Source organism: Myotis brandtii, unplaced genomic scaffold (genome assembly GCF_000412655.1).
Source record: "Myotis brandtii unplaced genomic scaffold, ASM41265v1 scaffold154, whole genome shotgun sequence".
Lineage (NCBI taxonomy): Eukaryota > Metazoa > Chordata > Mammalia > Chiroptera > Vespertilionidae > Myotis > Myotis brandtii.
Genome location: NW_005355584.1, coordinates 8,252,205 through 8,263,382, shown reverse-complemented (window position 1 = coordinate 8,263,382; position 11,178 = coordinate 8,252,205). Strand labels below are relative to the sequence as shown.

Sequence of the window (11,178 nt, the reverse complement as noted above, 5' to 3'; positions counted from 1 at the left end):
TAAACTGGTGAATATAATAGAATCAGGGGCATAGAAAGGTAGTGGACTGACAATTCTCGGGAGGAAAGGGGTGTGGGGGTGGGGGAAGAGACTGGACAAAAATCGTACACCTATGGACGAGGATAGTGGGGGGTGGGGAAGGGCAGGGGGGGTGGGAACCAGGTGGAGGGGAGCTATGGGGAAAAAGAGGAACAACTGTAATAATCTCAACAATAAAGATTTATTTTAAAAAAATGGATAGCTCTCTAGCCTCATCACCCTCTCCATGCTGCCTTCTCCTCCAACACCAGAGAACTGTCAGTAGTCTCCTGAAACACCTTCATGTAACCCAGCTGGTCTTTGCCTGGATATTTCCAGTGGTTGCAAAAAGCACTGTTTTGAGAAGTATTCTAATGCCGCTTTTGGAATCACTGAGGAGAGAGCCAAACAGTTGGGGACATGCCCCAACTGCACAGAGGGAGGTGGGCACAGTGTGCAGCACGAATTTGAATAGCCCCCACTTAAGGTAATGGCTGATGAGCAGAGTTTGACCCTCACCTAACAGTTTTGTTAAGATATAATTCACATGCCATAAAATTAACTTCTTTAAAGTATACAATTCACATTTTCAGTAATTCAGAGTTATGCCAACATCTAATTTTAGAATATTTTCATCACCCCCAAAAAACCCCAATAGCAAACACCACCATTCTCCCCTGCTCCCAGCCTGGCAACCACTAATCTACTTCCCGTCTCTATGGATATGTCTCTTCTGGGTGATATGGTAACTGTATGTTTAGCATTTTCTATGAAATATCAAACTGGTTTCAAAAGTTGCACTACTTTTCATGCACTTATTGGCCACTTGCACATCTTCTTTAGAGAAACGTTTATTCAGATCCTACATCCACTTTTTAACTAGTCATCTGTTTTTTCATTGTTAAGGTTTAAGAGTGTCTATATTATTCTGAATACAAAGACCTTGTCAGTCATGTAATTTACAAACACGATGTTACAAATATTTTCTCCCATTAACTGTACTTTTTTGATGGTGTTCTTTGATGCATACAAGTTTTAATTCTGATATAGTCCAACTTACTTTTTTCATTTGGCACTTGGGCTTTAGTGCCCAAGAACACAAAGATTTAGCTCTATGTTTTCTTCTAGGAGTCTTATAGTTTTAGCTCTTTCATATAGATCTAGGATCCATTTCGAATTACTTTTTGTGTATGATATGAAGTAGGGGTCCAACTTTATACTTTTGCATGTAGCTGTCTAGCTGTCTCAGCACCATTTGTTGCCAAGTGTCTGGACGGTGGGACTGGGAGGGGTTGATTCTGTTTCCTCTACGTGCTCCACCCATTCCTCCAATGCACAGACTTATGAGAAAGGGTGGACAAGGAAGACCTTCAAGTCAGACTGGAAATCAGAGTCCTCATGCAGGGCTATCACCTACACAGCCTGTCTGGCTGCCATTAGGTACTAATGAAGTACCAGGAGTATACTATACTGTATATGGAAGATGCAGTTAAAAATCCATACTTTCTTCACCTAAAAATCTTTTCATGGGCAACTCTAGTTCACCTTACTAATTTTGATAGAAGCATTACAATATGCTTTGTTACTCTGATTACACTAGCTATGTCTAGAAGAATTGTTCTGAAAGATGAACAATATGAAAGGTAATCTTCATTCTGACTCAATAGTATAATGAAGTCACTTTATTTTCAGTTAACTTTTCTATTGTATGGGAAAATACAATAGAAATAGTTCAGAGCAGAAACTAGTAAATAACACTGCCAGCAGTAATTGGAAAAGAAAGATTATTAATTAAATTACCAGTGTTTCAGAAACATCCCAATGTCAGTCAGAGAGCAGAGGGAATGTCTGAAGTAACCGGTTCCCTGTAAAATTAGTGGACGTCAGACATAAGATTTCATAACCTCCAGCTATAAGGTGCTTTATGCTTCTCTGGTGGGTTCTTGCCTAGGAGAAATATGGAAATGCTCACTGATTCCTTTTATGTAAGCATACGGAAGCTTGGAGCAAGAAGAGAAAAGATGTACAACCTTTTGTACACATATAAGACCACATGCCACCCCAGGCCCCAAACACCAATTACAATACACAGGTAAAGAAAGAGCAAGAACTCAGGAGCTTAGGAAGAAATCCCCGTGAAGATACATCATTTGTACAAAAAAGTAAACAGTACTTTTTCAATGAGACTAAAATGTGCATCAGGAATAATGTACAAGTGGAATGATCACTACAGCAAAGTCTGTAACTGTGGAAAATTAGAAACAACTAAAAGCCTCCTTTCCCAGAAGGATGGACAAACACTTGTGATAGGCTCATATGTTGGCATACTTTTTGCAGTGGTTCTCAACCTTCTGGCCCTTTTTAAATACAGTTCCTCATGTTGTGACCCAACCATAAAATTATTTTCGTTGCTACTTCATAACTAATGTTGCTACTGTTATGAATCGTAATGTAAATATCTGATATGCAGGATGGTCTTAGGCAACCCTTGTGAAAGGGTCATTCGACTGCCAAAGGGGTCGTGACCCACAGGTTGAGAACCACTGCTTTAGAGGAAGAAAAATGAATGAGCTAGATCTGTGTTGGTGTGGATCAATTTTCTAAACCAATGTTAAGCTAAAAAAGCATGTTACAAAAAGATACATAGAATAAGATAAACTATATATAAACTTATTAAAGCATGCTAAACAATATTGCATGTTGTTTAATGATACAAATGTAAGTGCTAAAAGTAAAGAGATACATAGCAAGTATAATCTCAAGTTCAGAATAGAGGTTAATTTCAGTGGGAAGAAAGGTAGAGAAAAAGAGGAATAAAAACTTCCTCCTAATGGCTACTTGGCTTCAACAGGAGCTTTTAAAACTGTGGTCTAAGTGTTCTTCTTCCTGGGCACATGCAGCATATACACTAACAGCTCCCTGCTCACTCAGGATAAAATCTGAGCACCTGGAGGAGCTGACCTTACCGGGGGCCTCCTCCCCCTAGCCTGCCCCTATCTCCTTTCCAACCACAGTCCCAGGTCCACACCCTCTAACAGTCTACAACCTCCCTCCCACAGGGACAAGCATCCTGTAGCCCTAAGACCTTTCACAACTGCTGTTCCCTCTGCCTGCATTCTCTTTTCCCTGTTCTGTGCATGGCCCACCTGCTCTTTCCTATCACCCCCTCAGAGGGGCATGCCTTGACCACCCTATTAAAATAATCTCATCATTCTCAGTCCCCTTATATTTTCTTCTTCAAAGCTGTATGGCTACTACCTGGCATTATGTATTGATTTAAATTGTCATTCTCCCCAGATCTAAGCTCTGTCAGGAAGCAGATGAGCAAGGTCTATTGTACCAACAGTGCTGAGAGTAGTGCTGGACATAAACAAATTCACTATTGGCTGATCAAGGAATTGTGTATTTATACTATTCATGTTTTAACCCACTCTCTCCCATTTATTCTAATATTAGAGGCCTGGTGCATGAATTCATGCACTGGTGGGGTTTGGCCGGCCTGCCCCGATGGGGGCCCATCAGGCTGGGATGGCCGGGGGAAGGGTCCGCAGGAGGTTGGCCAGCTGGCTCTGCCCCAATCGGGATGTTGGGGGCTGATCAGTGGTCAGGCCAGCCGGGGGGGTGGTGCTGATCAGGGCTTGGATCAGGCTGGTTGACTGCCACCGTGCGCGTAATAGCCACCGGTCGTTCCAGTCATTCTGATCATTCTGCTGTTTGGTCACTGGGCTTTTATATATATAGATATGTATCTTTAATGTTAGCTACACCGTAACACAGTATTCCAACATACTCATGGCACACAGCAGAGTTGAAGAATCCATTGTTAGAATATGACTTTTTAAATAATTTTTTTCATCAAAAATAATCACAGACATTCTTTAGACTTTGTGACTGATCATTATTTCTTTGGGATAAATCCCTCAAATAAAAACGCTGCATTCATCTTTAAGGCCTCTGGTGTTATTACCAAATTATACAGATCAATGTCTTCACTGTCAGCACTGACATTGCTTTCAATGTCACCAATTTAGTCAGTGGAAAGATCTATCCTGTAATTTTGCATTTATGTTACCTATACAGTGACTTTCATTGCTCCCATCCACCTAGTTCCTGTGACCAGGAACAGCGGCAGGGTGGGGTTTGGCTCAGTCTGTCCCGTAAACCAGAATCCACCCATCTTCCAGATTCTCTCTGTGAGGCGTGGGCTCCGCAGACCAGAGCAGATAACCACGAGCACTTTGCTCAGATTCCAGTTCTGAGGGCAGCAATGCTGTGGTGGGAAACCTGAGCCTGGTTGGCTCTTTCCCTGAAGGAATACTCCCCCCACAATGCTCCCTTGCCAGTGTGACACTGGGCGTCGGCCCCAAAGAGAGCAAACAAAAGCAGCGCATTTTTCTGGGTGAAAGGAAGAAAGAAGTGATACATGTGCCTATATAAGTTGAAAAACGATCAGCAAATAGCATAAAATTATCAAAACAGTATATGTTTGAAATGAGAATATCCGTTAAGTATTATATGCCTTTCAAACATTTTTATGCACTGAGCTGCCAACCAGAAATTGTCTGGACTTCATCGAGATACATGAGAATTGTCATTGTCAGACAAAGGTAAACACTGCCCATCTGTCAGGACATCAGGAATTACTGAATAGACCCCACATGTCATTTCCAACAGCTCAGCACAGAAGTTAGGCAGGGGGACAGGCCTGCTGTCCCCGGGAAGATACACAAGGCCCAGTAGAAGCCCTGCCCCACCACCAGCTCTGGAACTTCTCCTGCCGAGGGCACAGCTGTGAAGGATTTAAGAACAGAACTCTGTAACATCTTTTAATAAAAGTTCAATGATACATAGCAACAATATCAGGTTTTAGAAAATCTGATCTATTTATCTATTAACCATTTCAACTCTTAAAAATATATTCTAGTTAATAATTTAACTTAATTTCAAAAATCTTTTCTTTTACCAGAGGAGCCCAGTAGGTGTAGAGATAGCCTATTTTCAATGCTGGTACAAACTGGGAGCAGGAGACTACCAGAAAATATAGATTCAAGAAAAACTTGAATTGTTCATACAAAACCTAAAAAGGAAAAGAAAAAAATTAACAGTCTCTTCAAGGAAAATCTTTAATATCTCATTAAATAATTAAAATCAGCACAATACCTGACTACATTTCCATCAAACAGTAAACATATACCTTGGGTCACAGTAAATTTAATGATTTTGACATTAGCTTTCCAATAACTAAATCATATATTTAAAAAGGTAAGGTTACCCCTAAATTATATTTAAAACAAACTGACAAAAAGACCTTTAGAACATTCAACTATGTTAAAAGTGTCCTCGAAAACCTTTTGATTCCTGAGTGCAATTTTCCAGTTTTCCACTCCTCTTCTGTTCTGTGACTCTTTATATGCACAACAAAGCAAATGAGAGAGCAAAGCCTTCCCAAGTTAGTAAGTCAGCAAATACACACATACAAATGTGTAACTTGGTAACAACTTAGAAAGTATTATAATGGAAAAGTCCTGTTAACCTTACATTTATGATGTGGTAAAAAAAAATGAAATAAGAATGTGGACATCTGGGTAACTTTACAAAGATTGAGTGAACAAGCAAAACATACACAGGTATGACTGTACCCCAAAACTGCCCTAATCTCCTGGAAGTATTACATCCCTCAAGTATAAAGAAATGATGAAATAGAAAGCTATGAAAAGCACAGGCCAATTTTCAGGGAGACAGCTACCTATATATTCTTTACAGTGCCCTGGGAGTTGATTGTCAACAGTACTTTCAAATATAAAATAAATACCATAATTCAATAAAATTTTAGGAATGCAAATCCTGCAACTTTTTGTTTTTGCTTAATTCAAATAGAATTATCTTTAAGGAAGATAAACAAGATCTAGTATATTAATAGATTTCTATCTGCAAATTCTCAAAATAATAGATTTAAATTGAAAATCAAATGGAACAAAAATCATGTTTATAGATGAGAATAATTCCCATATCACACTACAATTACAATGAAACTTATCACAAACTTGCAACTTGCAAATCCAAATCTCCTTGGATACCATTAGTTATGCACCTTGGAAGATATGGGAATCTCAACAGAGCAGAGCCATAGGTTAAGCACTTATTGTTGATTTAAAGAATAATGGAGTTATCTGCATCATCACACAGACGTGCATGACTGAAAAATCGGTTACATTGATAACACGTTTATGTTCATAATCATGTTCAATTGCTGTCTCAAAATGTTTGGAATCATTTCATAAATTAATCTCAGCAGGAAAGCCCTTTTTCTCCTCAGTGGTTTCTTTAAAATCTGTTAGCATAAATTATACCTTTTAGCAATTCAGAAATTGCCATTCATGCTAAAAATGGAATAGAATTCCTACTGTGCAATTACCAAATGTTTCTAAAATACGTTTTAGATGAAAAGACTAATTTAAGAAAAAAGTCATTCATGGAGTAATAGTTGTGCAGACCCATCAACAGGTACCTTCGGGACACAGCGTCCGGGCAGGCTGTGTGGATTTACTGGTAAAAGGTAAGCTGCACTGTTGGCTTTAAACCAAAGTAATCAATACCTGATTGTTTACTGACTGAATCTGGTGACCCTTAAGAATATATACAATGCTTAGCCAACCTATGAGTATTTAATAACTTAACTCTAAAGAGAAAACATTAGCTTCATTAAAGATGAGAATATGTACCTGTCTGAAAAATACTTTGCATTTTATTGTCCTGACAGAGATCAGTCTTTTAATTGGAGCCATTAGTTTTGTGAGTTTTAATAAATTATCACAGTACTTATCAAGCTCTTGTCAACCACTGAATGGATGGGTAGATGGGTGGTGGTGGGGCAATCAATGCCCACATGAAATCAGCATGATAATTTAAATGAAAACATGAAAGACAAAGCAGCCCTCATGTCACTTAATCAAGTGATCTGCTTGCAAAAGAGCAAAAGAGGTAATACCTAGAACTTGTCAAAAACTTTGATATAAAAATATAATCAGTACCAGCCTCCTTTGACTTAAATAAATCTGTCATTAAAATAGGGAATGATGCACCAAAACAAAAAGTATTCAACTATTTAGTATTCTAAACATACATAACTCAGTATTGTAATTTAATAAAAATAATAAAATATTTAAACTTCAGTATTTAAAATTAGGATTAACACCCAATTAAAGGTAACTAATGATATAACAATAGAACAAGGTGTGAAACTTATGATGTGAAGAAAGTAGCCATAAATGCTAATAAACATTTTGTTACTGAGTTATGTACCTGAATCATGTTACTTTAACTGTGAAGTTCCTTGGCAGGCTTTAAACACTACATTCCACTTTCCCTCCAAACAAATTCCCAGCCAAACAAAATTTATGACTTATTTTCTGATAATTTTACTTAGCTTTACTTGATTAATTCTACAATTAAATTTTTATCTAGAACTGAAATCAATAATCAAACTATAAATTTTCTCCAGTTGTATTCTATGATATAGCCATTAAAAATGCATAGGAATTATTTAACAATTTGAACACGATTGAAAAACAAAAAGATATGGCAATTAAAAACGGAAAAATTTTTAAAAAAAGAAAAACAATGAAAACAAAGGAAGCTAGTAATCTCTGATATGCAACCCATTTTCAAGAATTAATAGTCTTACCCCAGGGAGAAAGGTAAAGACATTGTATTTTTGATTTTTGATGGAATTTCTGGGATGTTTTTCTTCACACTTCTCAGGATGTCCGAGCCACACAGTGCGAGCTCTCAGCTCTCTCTTTCTCTGACAAACATTTATCAGCCAATCGCAGCAACTACATGAAACAAAAGATATTGTGTATGCTTTTTAAAATTTATTCTACATATTTATAGCCAATAATGATTGCTTCCATATATACCAGGCACTGATAGCATATCTAATGCTAATCTGTAGGGGTTTTCTTAAAATAGGTCAGTCATACTAATTCACATCCAATATAATAAAAGTCTAATATGCTAACTGTCCAGTCGTCCGTTCAACCAATCAAAGTGTAATATGCTAATGATATGCTAAGGCCGCTCAACTGCTCACTGTGACATGCACTGATCACCAGGGGGCAGTCAGTCAACCAGTTGACTAATCACTATGACGTACACTGACCACGGGGCGGGGGAGACGCTCTAACCTAACCGGTAGGTTAGCTTGCTGCTGAGGTCCAGCAGATTGGGACTGAGTGAGTTGGTCTGGACATGCCCTGGAGCCCTCCAGTGGTCCCTCCCTGCTGGCCAACCTCCTGCATCCCTCCCTGGCCCCAATCATACACCAGTGTGGTCCCTCAGCCTGGCCTGCATCCTCTCACAATCTGGAACCCCTCGGGGATGTTGGAGAGCCGATTTCTGCCCAATCCTGCAGACCAGGCCGAGGGACCTCACTGGCCTCTAGTTTGATATAAGATACTGAGAGAGACTTGTATAACTGTGTAGTGACTTCTAGAACCTCAAGGAAATTATCTTCCATGTTTAGACACGCTCTTGGCCAAATAAAACGATTAACATTCTGAAGTGGCCCATACTTTGAGTGCTAAGGAAAGGTTTGCTGTTACTGGTGACTCTCAGTACACTACTCAGTGGTTCTATGTGACCCCCTCTCCATGTAATCACTTTTTTCCTCTCTTAAAAGATGACTTTTCTATTAGCATTAATGTAAAATGAACACTATGGTTCAATTCAGTATTTAAAATTACTGATATAGTTTAATGATAATGAAAGCTTGACTATATTTTCATGCAGGTATCTTCATCTCGGCAAAAACACTTTAATTATAAATCAGTCCTCACTCCAATGTCAGGGTTCCAGGAGTATGAGCACTTCCCCTGCGTGGACACCCAACCATTATTTTTAGGGAGAGTATAAAGTTTCCAGTGGATAACTTTTTAAAAATACTTCAGAAAATGACGAAAAGTAACAAATTCATCTCTATTAAGAATGAAATAATTGTGAATTTAAATGTCAGTAGTAACAGTTCAGTTTAATTCAAATTTCCAGAATGTAAAGACACAGAGTGGTTTATTTAGAAAAGTTGTTAAACTTCATCTTTTAGATGTAGTCAGGATTAGAACTGTAAACCAGCATGTAAGACAGGAATTCTTAACTTTGTGACAAGGAAGATTGAAAGCTAATGTGAAATACGTATGACAATGACAGCCTTAGAAGGTGTGGCTATAAAATGAGGTTGGCAAATTGTGAGGTAAGCATAGCCTGAAGTCACTGCAGGTCCTTCGTGGCAAGGCACACGTGGCGGAGTTCAGTCACTTCAGTCACACCCATATCATTTTTAGGATCGCAGAGACTGAAAACAGATGTGTTTATCATCACCCATGGTGGCATCCTATAGCAAGGAACATGCATGTGTTTAACTGAAATCAGTACCTCCCTACTCTTCTATCTGCCCTGTTCTTGACTGTGCTCAGAAAATCTTCAGTCTGACGAAGAGGGCTTGGAGCATGGCTATCTCGGTTATCTTGTGGCCCAGCCAAGGAGTTTGCTCGGAAACTCCCTGCTTCCCACCCACCTCCTGTTTCAACTGGAGCAGATAAGGAAAAACCCAACTATGCAAGGACAGAAATTTCTTACCATTGTCGTCATCACTTTAAAAATAAATCACAACAGATGGCATCTTCACACATACAACGTAAGTTCAAATCACCAACATCAGGGTATGAATCAAGTGAATGAAGGTTGTCAAAACAGTATTCCCACCTTTACTGGTTTTGGGTGGGAGGGCTCTGGTCAAGTACATTGTGGTAAAATGCTGGTAATATTGATCTTATCTACGCTTGAATTAAACAAAATTTTAAAAAGACTTCAAGTAAAATGAAATAAGCTTCCAACTACTATCTCTCACCTTCCTCTCTAACTCCACCCACCTTCTGACACCATGCACCCTGCAGCTCACTAGAGGTCTCTCCTGAGTGATGACCCCACAACTAAGTGCTCAGGAGGGCTCCTTCCCAGCTCCGCAGCAGCAACTCCACACTGCAATCTCGGACCCAGTTACATGCATGCTCCTGTGTACAAAACCCCACAGTTACATCACACACGTGGCACATCCGAGTTATCCAGGTTATGAGGGACTTTTTCTTAAACTGTGACTGAATCAGAGTCTCAGACAACTGCCCATACAATGCACAGATGCCAAACTCCCACATCTTACATAGGAAAAAACTGGAGGCCAGAGGGACATGATTCATCAAAGACAAGCACTGAGTGCTGGCAGAGTTGACCCCAGAGCTGTGTTCTCCCTGCCCCCTAACGACAGTTGGGCGGCTCCTGCTCATTCATAGGCTGTTCTCCTCAGCCTCAGACAGAACAGCAGCCAGTCAACAGATGACAAAAATAAATGAACAACTTATGAGCAGGAACAAGACTCACTGGATAAAACACACATTTAACTGCAGAGATCCTGGTCTGTTTGTACCTCGTTTCAGAGGCACCGGCGAGGGGAGAGCTGCACACGGGGAAACCCTGGCACAGCTGCCACCCTCAGCACTCAGCAGCTCTGCTGCCACTGTCCTGCCTCCAGTGTCACAGTCAAAGTCTCCAACCTTACAAAACCAACTCTGCAACAAAAGCGTACATTCCTACTCTGTCCCAGAAAGCAGCCATTAACACATGTGGCATTTTAATGAGAAATAAAATTAAGTGAAATAAAAAGTCCAGTTCCTCCGTCACCTGAGCCACATTTCAAGTGCTCAACAGCCACGTGGGGTGGGGCCATCATACTGGACATCTCAGTCTAGATTATTCCCATCGTCACAGGGAGAGCTACTGAGCAGGCAGGTACAACACGAGATACATGCTTCCCTAAGCACTGCAAAACTCGTCCAGGAATATAATGCGTTCAGATATAAATGTTTGCTCTGAAACACATAATTACCTAATTTAATTGTTTAATGTACAAAAGTCAGACAAACATAAGATGATATAGAAGACAAGCAAAATATATGTTTGAAAAAATATAAAACTTAGGAAATGCAGATTTTACAGAGTTTGTGCTGGTATTAACATATTCTTCTATAGGCAGAAGGCTCTGTAAAACCACCTTCAGTAGCAAAGGAAACTGACCTACCCCCCCACCCTTCCATCCCCCCCCATGCCCCT

General features: G+C 39.6%; 1 protein-coding gene across 3 annotated transcripts in view; it reads right to left on the bottom strand.

Moving 5' to 3' along the window:
* Positions 1 to 11,178, bottom strand: part of ATP9B (ATPase, class II, type 9B) — a 138,835-nt gene that overhangs the window by 122,636 nt on the left and 5,021 nt on the right. For all 3 annotated transcript variants that reach the window (XM_014535913.1, XM_014535914.1, XM_014535915.1), the window contains 2 exons: positions 7,703 to 7,853; positions 4,982 to 5,095 (listed from right to left, as the gene is read on the bottom strand). In XM_014535913.1, the coding sequence (XP_014391399.1) occupies positions 4,982 to 5,095; positions 7,703 to 7,853 (265 nt within the window). The remainder of the gene's footprint in view (positions 1 to 4,981; positions 5,096 to 7,702; positions 7,854 to 11,178) is intronic.